General features: G+C 51.7%; 1 protein-coding gene across 1 annotated transcript in view; it reads right to left on the bottom strand.

The window, feature by feature from the left end:
- Positions 1-1,245: 1,245 nt before the first annotated feature.
- The window catches only part of LOC137471950 (clusterin-like), a 76,638-nt gene continuing 56,108 nt past the window's right edge, over positions 1,246-21,775 (bottom strand). Inside the window, 3 exon segments of the mRNA XM_068186656.1 lie at positions 1,246-1,297; positions 2,984-3,029; positions 5,806-6,053. Of these exon segments, the coding sequence (XP_068042757.1) occupies positions 1,268-1,297; positions 2,984-3,029; positions 5,806-6,053 (324 nt within the window). The 3' untranslated portion in view covers positions 1,246-1,267.

Here is a 21,775-nt window from a genome sequence, read left to right as displayed (position 1 = left end):
ATCCCCTTTTCCTGAAATCCCCTTTTCCCAGAATTTCCTTTTCCCAGGAATTCCCTTTTTCCCTGAATCCCCTTTTCCCTGGAATTCCCTTTTCCCGGAATCCCATTTCCCCGAATCCCCTTTTCCCAGAATTCCCTTTTTCCCGGAATCCCCTTTTCCCAGAATCCCCTTTTCCCGGAATTCCCTTTTCCCAGGAATATTCCCGGATTTCCACCGAGCCCGGCAGGATCCTGGCCCTGGAGAGATCTCTTCCCTTTTCCTGGTTTTTCCCATTTTTCCCGCTTTTCCCGTTTTTTCTGATTTCCCCCAGTTTCTCGTGGTTTTCCGCATTTTCCCGGAATTTTTCCTGCTTTCTCCCAGTTTTCCTTCCACGTTTCCAGTTATTTCCCGCTTTCCCCCCGTTTCATCCCAGTTTTCCATGATTTTCCCCCGTTTCTCCTGGTTTTTCCCAGTTTCCCCCCATTTTTCCGGATTTTCCCCAGTTTCCCCCCGCTTTTCCCACTTATTCTCCCACTTTTCCAGTTTTATCCCAGATTTTCCCAGTTTTCTCCCCATTTTTCCCAGTTTTTCCTGGTTTTTCCCACTTTTTCCCTGTTTTCCCCTGGGTTTCCCCCATTTTTCCCCACTTTTCCCCCATTTTTCCCAGTTTTCCCTGCTTTTCCAGGTTTTTTCTCAGTTTTTTCCCATTTTTCCTGGTTTTTCCCATATTTTCCCAGTTTTCCTCTGGTTTTCCCCATTTTTTCCCAGTTTTCCCTGCTTTCCCCCCCATTTTTCCCAGTTTCCCCCATTTTTTCCCATTTCTTTTTCCATTTTTTCCCAGTTTCCCTCCTTTTCCCCCCCAGTTTTTCCCAGTTTTCCCTGGTTTTCCCCTTTTTTCCCAGTTTCTCCCCATTTTTTCCCCATTTTTTCCCAGTTTCCCCCCGTTTTTCCCGTTTTTTCCCCCGCATTTTCCCGTTTTTTCCCCCCCAAACCCCATTCCCAGCTCCCAGCCCCGGGCTCCCAGCCGGAATTCCGCGCGATCCCGAGGGAGCAGATCCCGGAATTCCCAACCCCGGCCCGTTCCCGGCTCCGTTCCCGGCGTTCCCGACGATTCCCGGGGGAAGAATTCCAGAGGCGGCCCCGGCTGCTCCCAGGCTTTGTTGGCCCCGGCCTTGCCGGGAATTCGGGAATTGCCCCGGACGTCCCGGAGCGCCCCCGGGGCCGGAGCCCGAGTTCGTTTTCCGGGAATTGCCGGGCTCGGGACGGAGCCGGGCGGGATCCGGAATCCTCACATGAAATCGTCGGAGTCGTTCCCGTCCTGCGGGAAAAGCGGGAACGGCGCTGGGAATGCGGGAATCCGGGAATCCAGGGATTTGGGAATGCGGGAGTTTGGGAATGCGGGAGTTTGGGAATGCGGGAATGGGGGAATCCGGGGATTTGGGAATTTGGGAATGCGGGAATTTGGGAATGGGGGAATTCGGGAATGCGGGGATTTGGGAATTGGGGAATTTGGGGATTTGGGGATTGGGAATGGGGGAATTTGGGAATGTGGGAATGGGGGAATGCAGGGATTTGGGAATGTGGGAATGTGGGAATTTAGGAATAGGGAAATTTGGGGATTTGGGAATTGGAGAATATGGGAATGTGGGGATTTGGGAACTGGGAATTTGGGAATTGGGAATGCGGGGATTTGGGAATTGGGAATTTGGGAATTGGGAATGTAGGAATGGGGGAATGCGGGGATTTGGGAATTTGGGAATGCGGGAATTGGGGGATTTGGGAATGCAGGAATGAGGGGATTTGGGAATTGGGAATTTGGGAATGCGGGGATTTGGGAATTGGGATTGGAATTGGGAATTGGGGAACTGGGGAATGGGGGAATTGGGAATGCGGGAATGGGGGAATGCAGGAATTTGGGAATCGGAGGATTTGGGAAAGGGGAATTTGGGGAATTACGAATTAGAGGATTTGGGAATTTGGGAATGGGGGAATGGGGGAATGTGGGAATGCGGGATTTGGGGGATTTGGGAATTTGGGAGTGGGGGAACTGGGAATGTGGGATTTGAGAATCCGGAAACTGGGAATGAGAATGTGGGAATGGGAATTTGGGGATTGGGAACTGGGAATTGGGAAATTGGGAATTGGGAATGGGAATTTGGGAATGTGGGACTGGGGATTGGGAATGGGGGAATTCCCCTGGGGACACCTCAGGGTCTGGAGCTCCGGAAATTCCCATTCCCATCGTTCCCATTCCCGATATTCCCGTTCCTTCCCGGAATTCCCGTTCTTCCCAATCCCACTGTTCCCGTCCCATTCCCAATCCCATTCCCAGTCCCGTTATTCCCGTGATTCCCAATCCCGTTCTTCCCGGAATTCCCATTCCCATTACTCCAGATCTCATTATTCCCATCCCATTCCCAATTCCATTCCCGTGATTCCCAATCCCGTTATTTTCATTCCCCCAATCCCATTTTCCCCATTAATCCCAGTGTTCCCAATCCCATCATTCCCACCATTCCCATTCCGAAGGAATTCCCAGAGTTATCCCATCCCTTTTCCCAAGGAACTCCCGGAGTTATCCCAGGGAATTCTGGGAGTTATCCCAGGGAATTCCCAGAGTTATCCCATCCCTTTTCCCAGGGAATTCCTGGAGTTTTCCCCTCCCCTTTCCCAGGGAATTCCCAGAGTTTTCCCGGGGAATTCCCGGAGTTATCCCAGGGAATTGCCAGAGTTATCCCAGGGAATTCCGGGAATTATCCCAGGAAATTCCCAGAGTTATCCCAGGGAATTCCCAGAGTTATCCCATCCCTTTTCCCATGAAATTCCTAGAGTTTTCCCAGGGAATTCCTGGAATTATCCCATCCCTTTTCCCAGGGAATTCCCAGAGTTATCCCGTCCCTTTTCCCAAGGAATTCCCGGAGTTTTCCCGTCCCCTTTCCCAGGGAATTCCCGGAGTTATCCCGTCCCTTTTCCCAGGGAATTCCCGCAATTCCGGCCGCCTCACCTGGTTGGAGGACATGTTCTCGGCCTTCATCAGGGACGAGTAGCTCCTGCAGGGAGAATTCCCAATGATCCCGCAATTCCCGGCGGATTCCCACTGGGAACCGGCAGCGGAGCCCAGAATTCCCGAGGATTTTCCCTCTGGAATTCCGCCCCTCACCGATCACCCCGCAACCCCTTCTTCCCGAGGTTTTCCTCCGGGATCTCCCAGCTGGGAAATCCCGGATTTGGGATCCTTATCCCAGGAAAATCCCGGATTTGGGATCACGATCCCGGATCCTGGGAAAATCCCGGATTTGGGATCACGATCCTGGAAAATCCCGGATTTGGGATCACGATCCCGGATCCTGGGAAAATCCTGGATTTGGGATCCTGATCCCGGGAAAATCCCGGATTTGGGATCCCGGTCCTGGATCCTGGGAAAATCCCGGATTCGGGATCACGATCCCGGAAAATCCCGGATTCGGGATCCCGATCCCGGAAAATCCCGGATTTGAGATCCTGATCCCAGGAAAATCCCAGATTTGGGATCCCGGTCCCGGCTCTCCGAGCCTGGATCCAGGAAAATCCCGGATTTCCCTCAATCCCGCTTTTTGTGGAGCTCGGGGAAGCTCCCGAGGGAATCCTGGGAATCCCAAATCCCCGGGGGTGAATTCCCGGCACATCCCGGCCTCGCGTTCCCGCTTAGCCGGGATCCGGAATTCCGGGGGGAGCGGGAGGAATCCTGGGAAAGCTCCGGAATTCCCAGGGGAACTCCAGAGGAAATTCCAGAGAGAATTCCAGGGAGACAATTCCAGAGGAAATTCCAGAGAGAATTCCATAGGCAACTGGGACAATTCCAGAGGGAATTCCAGAGGAAATTCCAGAGGGAATTGGGGCAATTCCAGAGTGAACTCCAAAGGGAATTCCAGGGAGACAATTCCAGACCCAATTCCAGAGAGAATTCCAAAGGGAATCGGGGCAATTCCAGAGAGAATTCCAAAGGGAACTGGGGCAATTTCAAAGACAATTCCAGAGGGAATTCTGAAGGCAATCCAGACAGAATTCCAGAGCGATTCCCAACAATTCCAGGGGCAATTCCAGACCCAATTCCAGAGAGAATTCCAGGAACATCCAGGGGCAATTCCAAAGGGAATTCCCCAAAAAAAAATGCAGATGGAATTGAGGAAATTTCAAATTCCAGGGAGAATTCCAGAGGGAACTGGAGAAATTTCAAGGGCAATCCCAGAAAAAATTCTAGGGGAAATTCCAAAGGGAATTTCTAAGAAAATTCCAGAGCAAATTGAGAAATTCCAGAGGGAATTCCAGAGAGAATTCCAGTGAGAATTCCAGGGACAATTCCGAAGGGAATTCCACAGGGAACTCCAGACCCAGTTCCAGAGGGAATTCCAGGGCTAATTCCAGACCCAATTCCAAGGACCATCGCAGAGAGAATTCCAGGGGAAATTCCCAAAGGAATTCCAGAGGGAATTCCAGACCCAATTCCAGAGGGAATTCCAGGGGAAATTCCCAAAGGAATTCCAGAGGGAATTCCAGACCCAATTCCAGACAGAATTCCCGAGGCAATTCCAGCTCTCCCAGTCTCAGTCCCCGACCGAAGCCGGGATTGTCCGGGGAAAGCCCCCAGGAGCTCCGATCCCGGAATTCCCACCAGACATTCCCGGAATTCCACCCGAACATTCCCAGCAAACATTCCCAACGTTCCCAGCAGACGTTCCCGGAATTCCACCCGGACGTTCCCAATGTTCCCACCACACATTCCCGACATTCTCACCAAACAAGCCGGGAACTGCAAGCGCAGATTCCCAGAATTCCAAGCGAACATTCCCACCCAGCATTCCCAACGCTGCCTCCAACCATTCCGAACATTCCCAACGTTCCTGGAATTCCCAGCATTCCCGGAATTCCCAAACTGTTCCCGCCCGAGCTCCTCCGTCGCCCGTTTGCGGCGCTGCCGCTCCCCAACATTCCCGACATTCCCACCCAACGTTCCCGACGTTCCTGGCATTCCCGACGCTCCCAGCGTTCCCAGAATTCCCGGCATTCCCGGAATTCCCACCTGAGCTCCTCCAGCTCCTGTTCCCGGCACAGCTCCTGCAGCTGCTGCCACCCAACATCCCCAACCTCCCGAACGTTCCCAACATTCCCAACATCACGACCATTCCCAACATTCCCAACATGCCCAACGTTCCCAACATTCTCCAGAACTCCCGGAATTCCCGAACAATTCCCACCTGAGCTGCTCCAGCTCCTGTTCCCGGCGCATTTCCAGGAGCGATTCCCGGCGCTGCCGGCACCCAACATCCCAAACCTCCCGAACATTCCCAACTTCCCCAACCTCCTGAACATCCTGAACATCCCCAACACCCCCAACATTCCAAATACCCCCAACCTCCCCAACATTCCCAACAACCCCAGCACTCTCAGAATTCCCAGCACTCCCAGCATTCCCGGAATTCCCGGCACTGCGGAACAATTCCCACCTGAGCTCCTCCAGCTCCTGCTTGCGGCACAGCCCCAGGCGCTGCCACCCCCCAACATCCGAAACATTCCCAACCTCCTGAACCTTCCCAACGTTCCCAACATTCCCAACACCCCCAGCACTCTCTGAATTCCCAGCACTCCCGGAATTCCTGGAATTCCCGGCACTGCGGAACAACTCCCACCTGAGCTGCTCCAGCTCCTGTTCCCGGCGCATTTCTAGGAGCGATTCCTGGCGCTGCCGGCACCCAACATCCCCAACCTCCCGAACATCCCCAACATCCCCAGCATCCCCAACATTCCCAACGTTCTCCAGCACTCCCGGCGTTCCCGGACAACTCCCACCTGAGCTCCTCCAGCTCCTGCTTGCGGCGCAGCTCCAGGCGCTGCTGGCGGCGCTCCAGGCGCAGCTCCCGGCGCTGCCGGCCGCGCTCCAGGCGGTCGCGGCTCTGCCGCTCGGCCGCCAGGTCGGGGAAGCGCTCGACGCGCGTCCGCTCCAGGCGCCGCAGCTGCTCCGGCGCCCGCCGCTCCACCGTCACCGAGCGCACCTGGAACGGCAGGAATTCCAGGGGAACAACGGAGCCACGCCGGGACTTACACCGGGAATCACAATGGGAACCACAACGGGAATTACAGGGGGATTTACAGCGAGAATTAAAGCGGGAATTACAGCGGGAAAAACGGGGCTGTGCCGCTCCACCGTCACCGAGCGCACCTGGAACGGCAGGAATTCCAGGGGAACAACGGAGCCACGCCGGGATTACAGCGGGACTACAGCGGGAATCACAACGGGAATCACAGCGGGAATTACAGCGGGGTTACAGCGGGAGAAACGGGGCTGTGCCGCTCCACCGGCACCGAGCGCACCTGGAGTGGCAGGAATTCCAGGGGAAAAACGGAGCCACGCCGGGACTTACGCCGGGAATCACAACGGGAATCACAGCGGGAATTACAGGGGGATTTACAGCGAGAATTAAAGCGGGAATTACAGCGGGAAAAACGGGGCTGTGCCGCTCCACCGGCACCAAGCGCACCTGGAACGGCAGGAATTCCAGGGGAAAAACGGAGCCACGCCGGGACTTACACCGGGAATCACAACGGGAATCACAGCGGGAATTACAGGGGGATTTACAGCGAGAATTAAAGCGGGAATTACAGCAGGAAAAACGGGGCTGTGCCACTCCACCGTCACCGAGCGCACCTGGAACGGCAGGAATTCCAGGGGAAAAACCGGAGCTATGCCGGGATTTACGCCGGGAATCACAATGGGAACCACAACGGGAATCACAGCGGGAATTACAGGGGGATTTACAGCAGGAATTACAGCGGGAATTACAGCGGGAAAAACGGGGCTGTGCCGCTCCACCGGCACCGAGCGCACCTGGAGCGGCAGGAATTCCAGGGGAACAACGGAGCGATGCCGGGACTTACACCGGGAATCACAGCAGGAATCACAACGGGATTACAGCGGGATTACAGCGGGAATTACAGCAGGGTTACAGCGGGAATTACAGCGGGAATTACAGTGGGAAAAACAGGGCTGTGCCGCTCCACCAGCACCGAGCGCACCTGGGAAATACTCCGGGAATTCCAGAGGAGAATGGGAAATACACCAGGATTACACCGGGATTACACCGGGATTACACCAGGAATTACACTGGGACTACACTGGGATTACACCGGGATTACACCGGGATTACACCGGGATAACACTGGAAATTACACTGGGATTACACCGGGATTACACCAGGAATTACACCGGGATTATACCGGGAATTACACCGGGATTATACCGGGATTACACCGGGATTACACTGGGATTATTCTGAGATTACACCGGGAATTACACCGGGATTACACTGGGAATTACACTGGGATTACACTGGGAATTACACTGGGATTACACCGGGATTACACCGGGATTTACACCGGGATTACACCGGGATTACACCGGGATTACACCGGGATTACACCGGGAATTAAACCGGGATTACACTGGGATTACACCGGGATTACACTGGGATTACACCGGAATTACACCGGGATTACACCGGGATTATTCTTGGATTACACCGGGAATTACACTGGGATTACACCGGGATTACACCGGGATTACACCGGGATTACACCGGGAATTACACTGGGATTACACTGGGATTACACCGGGATTACACCGGGAATTACACTGGGATTACACCGGGATTACACTGGGATTACACCGGGAATTACACTGGGATTACACCGGGATTACACCGGGAATTACACTGCGATTACACCGGGATTACACCGGGAATTACACTGGGATTACACCGGGATTACACCGGGAATTACACTGGGATTACACTGCGATTACACCGGGATTACACCGGAATTACACCGGGAATTACACCGGGAATTACACTGGGATTATTCTGGGATTACACCGGGATTACACCGGGATTACACCTGGAATTATACCGGGATTACATCGGGATTACACCAGGATTGTTCCGGGATTACACCGGGATTACACCGGGATTACACCGGGAATTACAGCGGGAATATTCCGGGAATTACACTGGGATTATTCCGGGAATTACACTGGGATTACACCGGGATTATTCTGGGATTACACCGGGATTACACCGGGATTACACCGGGATTACACCGGGATTACACCGGGATTACACCGGGAATTACACTGGGATTACACCGGGATTACACCGGGATTACACCGGGATTACACTGGGATTACACCGGGATTACACCGGGATTACACTGGGAATTACACAGGGATTACACCGGGAATTACACTGCGATTACACCGGGATTACACCGGGAATTACACTGGGATTACACCGGGATTACACCGGGAATTACACCGGGATTACACTGGGAATTACACTGGGATTACACCGGGAATTACACCGGGATTACACCGAGATTACAGCGGGATTACACTGGGAATTACACCGGGAATTACACTGCGATTACACCGGGATTACACCGGGATTACACCGGGATTACACCGGGATTACACTGGGATTACACCGGGAATTACACTGGGATTACACCGGGAATTACACTGCGATTACACCGGGATTACACCGGGATTACACCGGGATTACACCTGGATTACACCGGGATTACACCGGGATTACACCGGGAATTAAACCGGGATTACACTGGGATTACACCGGGATTACACTGGGATTACACCGGAATTACACCGGGATTACACCGGGATTATTCTTGGATTACACCGGGAATTACACTGGGATTACACCGGGATTACACCGGGATTACAGCGGGATTACACCGGGAATTACACTGGGATTACACCGGGATTACACCGGGAATTACACTGGGATTACACCGGGATTACACCGGGAATTACACTGGGATTACACCGGGATTACACCGGGAATTACACTGGGATTACACTGCGATTACACCGGGATTACACCGGAATTACACCGGGAATTACACCGGGAATTACACCGGGATTATTCTGGGATTACACCGGGATTACACCGGGATTACACCTGGAATTATACCGGGATTACATCGGGATTACACCAGGATTGTTCCGGGATTACACCGGGATTACACCGGGATTACACCGGGAATTACAGCGGGAATATTCCGGGAATTACACTGGGATTATTCCGGGAATTACACTGGGATTACACCGGGATTATTCTGGGATTACACCGGGATTACACCGGGATTACACCGGGATTACACCGGGATTACACCGGGAATTACACTGGGATTACACCGGGATTACACCGGGATTACACCGGGAATTACACTGGGATTACACCGGGAATTACACTGCGATTACACCGGGATTACACCGGGATTACACCGGGATTACACCTGGATTACACCGGGATTACACCGGGATTACACCGGGAATTAAACCGGGATTACACTGGGATTACACCGGGATTACACTGGGATTACACCGGAATTACACCGGGATTACACCGGGATTACACCGGGATTACACCGGGAATTACACTGGGATTACACCGGGATTACACCGGGATTACACCGGGATTACACCGGGAATTACACTGGGATTACACCGGGATTACACTGGGATTACACCGGGAATTACACCGGGAATTACACCGGGAATTACACTGGGATTACACGGGGATTACACCGGGATTACACCGGGATTACACTGGGATTACACCGGGAATTACACCGGGAATTACACCGGGATTACACCGGGAATTACACCGGGATTACTCCAGGAATTACACAGGGAATTACACTGGGATTACACCGGGATTACACCGGGAATTACACCGGGATTACACCGGGAATTACACCGGGATTACACTGGGAATTACACTGGGATTACACCGGGAATTACACCGGGATTACACCGAGATTACAGCGGGATTACACTGGGAATTACACCGGGAATTACACTGCGATTACACCGGGATTACACCGGGATTACACCGGGATTACACCGGGATTACACTGGGATTACACCGGGAATTACACTGGGATTACACCGGGAATTACACTGCGATTACACCGGGATTACACCGGGATTACACCGGGATTACACCTGGATTACACCGGGATTACACCGGGATTACACCGGGAATTAAACCGGGATTACACTGGGATTACACCGGGATTACACTGGGATTACACCGGAATTACACCGGGATTACACCGGGATTATTCTGGGATTACACTGGGATTACACCGGGATTACACCGGGAATTACACCGGGATTACACCGGGATTACAGCGGGATTACACCGGGAATTACACTGGGATTACACCGGGATTACACCGGGAATTACACTGGGATTACACCGGGATTACACCGGGAATTACACTGGGATTACACCGGGATTACACCGGGAATTACACTGGGATTACACTGCGATTACACCGGGATTACACCGGAATTACACCGGGAATTACACCGGGAATTACACCGGGATTATTCTGGGATTACACCGGGATTACACCGGGATTACACCTGGAATTATACCGGGATTACATCGGGATTACACCAGGATTGTTCCGGGATTACACCGGGATTACACCGGGATTACACCGGGAATTACAGCGGGAATATTCCGGGAATTACACTGGGATTATTCCGGGAATTACACTGGGATTACACCGGGATTATTCTGGGATTACACCGGGATTACACCGGGATTACACCGGGATTACACCGGGATTACACCGGGAATTACACTGGGATTACACCGGGATTACACCGGGATTACACCGGGAATTACACTGGGATTACACCGGGAATTACACTGCGATTACACCGGGATTACACCGGGATTACACCGGGATTACACCTGGATTACACCGGGATTACACCGGGATTACACCGGGAATTACACTGGGATTACACCGGGATTACACCGGGATTACACCGGGATTACACCGGGAATTACACTGGGATTACACCGGGATTACACTGGGATTACACCGGGAATTACACCGGGAATTACACCGGGAATTACACTGGGATTACACGGGGATTACACCGGGATTACACCGGGATTACACTGGGATTACACCGGGAATTACACCGGGAATTACACCGGGATTACACCGGGAATTACACCGGGATTACTCCAGGAATTACACAGGGAATTACACTGGGATTACACCGGGATTACACCGGGAATTACACTGGGATTACACTGGGAATTACACTGGGATTACACCGGGAATTACACCGGGATTACACCGAGATTACAGCGGGATTACACTGGGAATTACACCGGGAATTACACCGGGATTACACCGGGATTACGCCGGGATTACACCGGGATTACACCGGGATTACACCGGGATTACACCGGGATTACACCGGGAATTACACCGGGATTACACTGGAGATTACACCGGGATTATTCCGGGATTACACCGGGAATTACACTGGGATTACACCGGGATTACACTGGGATTACACCGGGAATTACACCGGGAATTACACCGGGAATTACACTGGGATTACACGGGGATTACACCGGGATTACACCGGGATTACACTGGGATTACACCGGGAATTACACCGGGAATTACACTGGGATTACACCGGGAATTACACCGGGATTACTCCAGGAATTACACTGGGATTACACCGGGATTACACCGGGATTACACCGGGATTACACCGGGATTACACCGGGAATTACACCGGGATTACACCGGGATTACACCGGGAATTACACCGGGATTACACCGGGAATTACACTGGGATTACACCGGGATTACACCGGGATTACACTGGAGATTACACCGGGATTACACCGGGAATTACACTGGGATTACACCGGGAATTACACTGGGATTACACCGAGATTACAGCGGGATTACACTGGGAATTACACCGGGGATTACACCGGGATTACACCGGGATTACGCCGGGATTACACCGGGATTACACCGGGATTACACCGGGATTACACTGGGAATTACACCGGGATTCCACCGGGATTACACCGGGGATTACACCGGGATTACACCGGGATTACACCGGGATTACAGCGGGAATTACACCGGGATTACACTGGGATTACACCGGGAATTACACCGGGATTATTCCGGGAATTACACCGGGATTACACCGGGATTACACCGGGATTACACTGGAGATTACACCGGGATTATTCCGGGATTACACCGGGAATTACACCGGGATTACACTGGGAATTACACCGGGATTACACCGGGATTACACTGGGATTACACCGGGATTACACCGGGATTACACTGGGAATTACACCGGGATTACACTGGAGATTACACCGGGATTACACCGGGAATTACACTGGGATTACACCGGGATTACACCGGGATTACACTGGGATTACACCGGGAATTACACCGGGAATTACACCGGGATTACACCGGGAATTACACCGGGATTACTCCAGGAATTACACAGGGAATTACACTGGGATTACACCGGGATTACACCGGGAATTACACCGGGATTACACCGGGAATTACACCGGGATTACACTGGGAATTACACTGGGATTACACCGGGAATTACACCGGGATTACACCGAGATTACAGCGGGATTACACTGGGAATTACACCGGGAATTACACTGCGATTACACCGGGATTACACCGGGATTACACCGGGATTACACCGGGATTACACTGGGATTACACCGGGAATTACACTGGGATTACACCGGGAATTACACTGCGATTACACCGGGATTACACCGGGATTACACCGGGATTACACCTGGATTACACCGGGATTACACCGGGATTACACCGGGAATTAAACCGGGATTACACTGGGATTACACCGGGATTACACTGGGATTACACCGGAATTACACCGGGATTACACCGGGATTATTCTGGGATTACACTGGGATTACACCGGGATTACACCGGGAATTACACCGGGATTACACCGGGATTACAGCGGGATTACACCGGGAATTACACTGGGATTACACCGGGATTACACCGGGAATTACACTGGGATTACACCGGGATTACACCGGGAATTACACTGGGATTACACCGGGATTACACCGGGAATTACACTGGGATTACACTGCGATTACACCGGGATTACACCGGAATTACACCGGGAATTACACCGGGAATTACACCGGGATTATTCTGGGATTACACCGGGATTACACCGGGATTACACCTGGAATTATACCGGGATTACATCGGGATTACACCAGGATTGTTCCGGGATTACACCGGGATTACACCGGGATTACACCGGGAATTACAGCGGGAATATTCCGGGAATTACACTGGGATTATTCCGGGAATTACACTGGGATTACACCGGGATTATTCTGGGATTACACCGGGATTACACCGGGATTACACCGGGATTACACCGGGATTACACCGGGAATTACACTGGGATTACACCGGGATTACACCGGGATTACACCGGGAATTACACTGGGATTACACCGGGAATTACACTGCGATTACACCGGGATTACACCGGGATTACACCGGGATTACACCTGGATTACACCGGGATTACACCGGGATTACACCGGGAATTACACTGGGATTACACCGGGATTACACCGGGATTACACCGGGATTACACCGGGAATTACACTGGGATTACACCGGGATTACACTGGGATTACACCGGGAATTACACCGGGAATTACACCGGGAATTACACTGGGATTACACGGGGATTACACCGGGATTACACCGGGATTACACTGGGATTACACCGGGAATTACACCGGGAATTACACCGGGATTACACCGGGAATTACACCGGGATTACTCCAGGAATTACACAGGGAATTACACTGGGATTACACCGGGATTACACCGGGAATTACACTGGGATTACACTGGGAATTACACTGGGATTACACCGGGAATTACACCGGGATTACACCGAGATTACAGCGGGATTACACTGGGAATTACACCGGGAATTACACCGGGATTACACCGGGATTACGCCGGGATTACACCGGGATTACACCGGGATTACACCGGGATTACACCGGGATTACACCGGGAATTACACCGGGATTACACTGGAGATTACACCGGGATTATTCCGGGATTACACCGGGAATTACACTGGGATTACACCGGGATTACACTGGGATTACACCGGGAATTACACCGGGAATTACACCGGGAATTACACTGGGATTACACGGGGATTACACCGGGATTACACCGGGATTACACTGGGATTACACCGGGAATTACACCGGGAATTACACTGGGATTACACCGGGAATTACACCGGGATTACTCCAGGAATTACACTGGGATTACACCGGGATTACACCGGGATTACACCGGGATTACACCGGGATTACACCGGGAATTACACCGGGATTACACCGGGATTACACCGGGAATTACACCGGGATTACACCGGGAATTACACTGGGATTACACCGGGATTACACCGGGATTACACTGGAGATTACACCGGGATTACACCGGGAATTACACTGGGATTACACCGGGAATTACACTGGGATTACACCGAGATTACAGCGGGATTACACTGGGAATTACACCGGGGATTACACCGGGATTACACCGGGATTACGCCGGGATTACACCGGGATTACACCGGGATTACACCGGGATTACACTGGGAATTACACCGGGATTCCACCGGGATTACACCGGGGATTACACCGGGATTACACCGGGATTACACCGGGATTACAGCGGGAATTACACCGGGATTACACTGGGATTACACCGGGAATTACACCGGGATTATTCCGGGAATTACACCGGGATTACACCGGGATTACACCGGGATTACACTGGAGATTACACCGGGATTATTCCGGGATTACACCGGGAATTACACCGGGATTACACTGGGAATTACACCGGGATTACACCGGGATTACACTGGGATTACACCGGGATTACACCGGGATTACACTGGGAATTACACCGGGATTACACTGGAGATTACACCGGGATTACACCGGGAATTACACTGGGATTACACCGGGATTACACCGAGATTACACCGGGGATTACACCGGGATTACACCGGGATTACACTGGGATTACACCGGGATTACACCGGGAATTACACCGGGATTACACCGGGATTATTCTGGGATTACACCGGGATTACACCGGGATTACACCGGGATTACACCGGGATTACACTGGGATTACACCGGGAATTACACCGGGATTACACCGGGATTACACCGGGATTACACCGGGAATTACACTGGGAATTACACTGGGATTACACCGGGGATTACACCGGGATTACACCGGGATTACACCGGGATTACAGCGGGAATTACACCGGGATTACACTGGGATTACACCGGGAATTACACCGGGATTATTCCGGGAATTACACCGGGATTACACCGGGATTACACCGGGAATTACACTGGGATTACACTGGGATTACACCGGGATTACACCGGGAATTACACCGGGATTACACCGGGATTACACCGGGATTACACCGGGAATTACACTGGGATTACACCGGGAATTACACTGCGATTACACCGGGATTACACCGGGATTACACCGGGATTACACCGGGATTACACCGGGAATTACACCGGGGATTACACCGGGATTACACCGGGAATTACACTGGGATTACACCGGGATTACACTGGGATTACACCGGGAATTACACTGGGATTACACCGGGAATTACACTGCGATTACACCGGGATTACACCGGGATTACACCGGGATTACACCGGGATTACACCGGGAATTAAACCGGGATTACACTGGGATTACACCGGGATTACACTGGGATTACACCGGAATTACACCGGGATTACACCGGGAATTACACCGGGATTACTCCAGGAATTACACAGGGAATTACACTGGGATTACACCGGGATTACACCGGGAATTACACTGGGATTACACTGGGAATTACACTGGGATTACACCGGGAATTACACCGGGATTACACCGGGAATTACACCGGGGATTACACCGGGATTACACCGGGAATTACACCGGGACTACACCGGGATTACACCGGGATTACACCGGGATTACACCGGGATTACACTGGGAATTACACCGGGATTCCACCGGGATTACACCGGGGATTACACCGGGATTACACCGGGATTACACCGGGATTACAGCGGGAATTACACCGGGATTACACTGGGATTACACCGGGAATTACACCGGGATTATTCCGGGAATTACACCGGGATTACACCGGGATTACACCGGGATTACACTGGAGATTACACCGGGATTATTCCGGGATTACACCGGGAATTACACTGGGATTACACCGGGAATTACACCGGGATTACACTGGGAATTACACCGGGATTACACCGGGATTACACTGGGATTACACCGGGATTACACCGGGATTACACTGGGAATTACACCGGGATTACACTGGAGATTACACCGGGATTACACCGGGAATTACACTGGGATTACACCGGGATTACACCGAGATTACACCGGGGATTACACCGGGATTACACCGGGATTACACTGGGATTACACCGGGATTACACCGGGAATTACACCGGGATTACACCGGGATTATTCTGGGATTACACCGGGATTACACCGGGATTACACCGGGATTACACCGGGATTACACTGGGATTACACCGGGAATTACACCGGGATTACACCGGGATTACACCGGGATTACACCGGGAATTACACTGGGAATTACACTGGGATTACACCGGGGATTACACCGGGATTACACCGGGATTACACCGGGATTACAGCGGGAATTACACCGGGATTACACTGGGATTACACCGGGAATTACACCGGGATTATTCCGGGAATTACACCGGGATTACACCGGGATTACACCGGGATTACACTGGAGATTACACCGGGATTATTCCGGGATTACACCGGGAATTACACTGGGATTACACCGGGAATTACACCGGGATTACACTGGGAATTTCACCGGGATTACACCGGGAATTACACCGGGATTACACCGAGATTACAGCGGGATTACACTGGGAATTACACCGGGAATTACACCGGGATTACACCGGGATTACGCCGGGATTACACCGGGATTACACCGGGATTACACCGGGATTACACCGGGATTACACCGGGAATTACACCGGGATTACACTGGAGATTACACCGGGATTATTCCGGGATTACACCGGGAATTACACTGGGATTACACCGGGATTACACTGGGATTACACCGGGAATTACACCGGGAATTACACCGGGATTACACCGGGATTACACCGGGAATTACACCGGGATTACACCGGGAATTACACTGGGATTACACCGGGATTACACCGGGATTACACTGGAGATTACACCGGGATTACACCGGGAATTACACTGGGATTACACTGGGAATTACACTGGGATTACACTGGGAATTACACCGGGATTACACCGGGATTACACTGGGATTACACTGGGAATTACACTGGGATTACACCGAGATTACAGCGGGATTACACTGGGAATTACACCGGGGATTACACCGGGATTACACCGGGATTACGCCGGGATTACACCGGGATTACACCGGGATTACACCGGGGATTACACCGGGATTACACCGGGAATTACACCGGGACTACACCGGGATTACACCGGGATTACACCGGGATTACACCGGGATTACACTGGGAATTACACCGGGATTCCACCGGGATTACACCGGGGATTACACCGGGATTACACCGGGATTACACCGGGAATTACACTGGGATTACACCGGGAATTACACCGGGATTACACTGGGAATTACACCGGGATTACACCGGGATTACACTGGGATTACACCGGGATTACACCGGGATTACACTGGGAATTACACCGGGATTACACTGGAGATTACACCGGGATTACACCGGGAATTACACTGGGATTACACCGGGATTACACCGAGATTACACCGGGGATTACACCGGGATTACACCGGGATTACACTGGGATTACACCGGGATTACACCGGGAATTACACCGGGATTACACCGGGATTACACCGGGAATTACACCGGGATTACACCGGGATTACACTGGGATTACACCGGGATTACACTGGGATTACACCGGGAATTACACCGGGATTACACCGGGATTACACTGGGATTACACCGGAATTACACCGGGATTACACCGGGATTACAGCGGGATTACACTGGGAATTACACCGGGGATTACACCGGGATTACACCGGGATTACGCCGGGATTACACCGGGATTACACCGGGATTACACCGGGAATTACACCGGGGATTACACCGGGATTACACCGGGAATTACACCGGGACTACACCGGGATTACACCGGGATTACACCGGGATTACACCGGGATTACACTGGGAATTACACCGGGGATTACACCGGGATTACACCGGGAATTACACCGGGACTACACCGGGATTACACCGGGATTACACCGGGATTACACCGGGATTACACTGGGAATTACACCGGGATTCCACCGGGATTACACCGGGGATTACACCGGGATTACACCGGGATTACACCGGGATTACAGCGGGAATTACACCGGGATTACACTGGGATTACACCGGGAATTACACCGGGATTATTCCGGGAATTACACCGGGATTACACCGGGATTACACCGGGATTACACTGGAGATTACACCGGGATTATTCCGGGATTACACCGGGAATTACACTGGGATTACACCGGGAATTACACCGGGATTACACTGGGAATTACACCGGGATTACACCGGGATTACACTGGGATTACACCGGGATTACACCGGGATTACACTGGGAATTACACCGGGATTACACTGGAGATTACACCGGGATTACACCGGGAATTACACTGGGATTACACCGGGATTACACCGAGATTACACCGGGGATTACACCGGGATTACACCGGGATTACACTGGGATTACACCGGGATTACACCGGGAATTACACCGGGATTACACCGGGATTATTCTGGGATTACACCGGGATTACACCGGGATTACACCGGGATTACACCGGGATTACACTGGGATTACACCGGGAATTACACCGGGATTACACCGGGATTACACCGGGATTACACCGGGAATTACACTGGGAATTACACTGGGATTACACCGGGGATTACACCGGGATTACACCGGGATTACACCGGGATTACAGCGGGAATTACACCGGGATTACACTGGGATTACACCGGGAATTACACCGGGATTATTCCGGGAATTACACCGGGATTACACCGGGATTACACCGGGATTACACTGGAGATTACACCGGGATTATTCCGGGATTACACCGGGAATTACACTGGGATTACACCGGGAATTACACCGGGATTACACTGGGAATTACACCGGGATTACACCGGGAATTACACCGGGATTACACCGAGATTACAGCGGGATTACACTGGGAATTACACCGGGAATTACACCGGGATTACACCGGGATTACGCCGGGATTACACCGGGATTACACCGGGATTACACCGGGATTACACCGGGATTACACCGGGAATTACACCGGGATTACACTGGAGATTACACCGGGATTATTCCGGGATTACACCGGGAATTACACTGGGATTACACCGGGATTACACTGGGATTACACCGGGAATTACACTGGGAATTACACTGGGAATTACACTGGGATTACACCGGGGATTACACCGGGATTACACCGGGATTACACCGGGATTACACCGGGAATTACACTGGGAATTACACTGGGATTACACCGGGAATTACACTGCGATTACACCGGAATTACACCGGGATTACACTGGGATTATTCTGAGATTACACCGGGAATTACACCGGGATTATTCTGGGATTACACCGGGATTACACCGGGATTATTCTGGGATTACACCGGGATTACACCGGGATTACACCGGGAATTACACTGGGATTACACTGGGATTACACCGGGATTACACCGGGAATTACACCGGGATTACACCGGGATTACACCGGGATTACACCGGGATTACACCGGGAATTACACTGGGATTACACTGGGATTACACCGGGATTACACCGGGAATTACACCTGGGTTACACCGGGAATTAAACCGGGATTACACCGGGAATTACACTGGGATTACACCGGGAATTACACCGGGATTACACCGGGATTACACCGGGATTACACCGGGATTACACCGGGATTACAACGGGATTATTCTGGGATTACACTGGGATTACATCGGGAATTACACTGGGATTACATCGGGAATTACACTGGGATTACACCGGGATTACACCGGGATTACACCGGGATTACACCGGGATTACAACGGGATTATTCTGGGATTACACTGGGATTACACCGGGATTACACCGGGATTACACCGGGATTACACCAGGAATTACACTGGGAATTACACCTGGAATTATACCGGAATTACAGCAGGAAAAATGGGAATTACACTGGAATTAAACCAGGAAAACCGCAGATAAAGCAGGAAAAATGGGAATTAAACCGGAATCATAACAGGAAAACCGGGAATTCCAGCAGGAAAAATGGGAATTAAACCGGAATCAAAGCAGGAAAAGCGGGAATTCCAGCAGGAAAAATGGGAATTAAACCGGAATCAAAGCAGGAAAAGCGGGAATTACAGCAGGAAAAATGGGAATTAAACCGGAATCAAAGCAGGAAAAGCGGGAATTACAGCAGGAAAAATGGGAATTAAACCGGAATCATAACAGGAAAACCGGGAATTCCAGCAGGAAAAATGGGAATTAAACCGGAATCAAAGCAGGAAAAGCGGGAATTCCAGCAGGAAAAAGGGGCGGTGCCGCTGCACCGTCACCGAGCGCACCTGGGATTCCCAGAAAAGCGGGGGAAAAATGGGAACGGGAGCGGGAACCGGGCGGGTTCTGCTCCCGAAAAGCGGGAATTCCCAGGAAAAATGGGAATGGGGGTGGGAACCGGGCAGGTTCTGCCCCAGAAAAGCGGGAATTGCCAGGAAAAATGGGAACGGGAGTGGGAAGTGGGCGGGTTCTGCCCCGGAAAAGCGGGAATTCCCGGGAAAAATGGGAACGGGAGAGGGAAGTGGGCGGGTTCTGCCCCGGAAAAGCGGGAATTGCCGGGAAAAATGGGAACGGGGGCGGGAAGTGGGCGGGTTCTGTCCCCATTGTTCCCATTCCCGCTCCCAGGTTCATTCCCAAATCCCCGTTCCCAAACTCCCAAACTCCCAGGTTCATTCCCAAATTCCCAAACTCCCAGGTTCATTCCCAAACTCCCAATCTCCCAGGTTCATTCCCAAATTCCCAAACTCCCAGGTTCATTCCCAAATCCCCGTTCCCAAACTCCCAAACACCCAAATTCCCATTCCCAGGTTCATTCCCATTCCCAAATTCGAATTCCCAAGTTCATTCCCAAATTCCCATTCCCACTTTCATTCCCAAATTCCCAAATTCCCATTCCCAGGTTCATTCCCAAATTCCCAAATTCCCATTCCCAGGTTCATTCCCATTCCCAAATTCCCATTCCCAGGTTCGTTCCCAAATTCCCGTTCCCAGGTGCATTCCCAAATCCCCATTCCCAAACTCCCAAATTCCCATTCCCAGGTTCATTCCCATTCCCAAATTCCCATTCCCAGGTTCGTTCCCAAGTTCCCATTCCCAGGTTCATTCCCAAATTCCCAAATTCCCATTCCCAGGTTCATTCCCAAATTCCCAAATTCCCATTCCCAGGTTCATTCCCAAGTTCCCATTCCCAGGTTCATTCCCAAATTCCCAAATTCCCAGGTTCATTCCCAAATTCCCAAATTCCCATTCCCAGGTTCATTCCCAAATT

Source organism: Anomalospiza imberbis, chromosome 3, assembly GCF_031753505.1.
Source record: "Anomalospiza imberbis isolate Cuckoo-Finch-1a 21T00152 chromosome 3, ASM3175350v1, whole genome shotgun sequence".
Classification (NCBI taxonomy): Eukaryota; Metazoa; Chordata; class Aves; order Passeriformes; family Viduidae; genus Anomalospiza; species Anomalospiza imberbis.
Note: the sequence above shows the minus strand (reverse complement) of the source record. Positions and strands in the feature narration are given on the sequence as shown.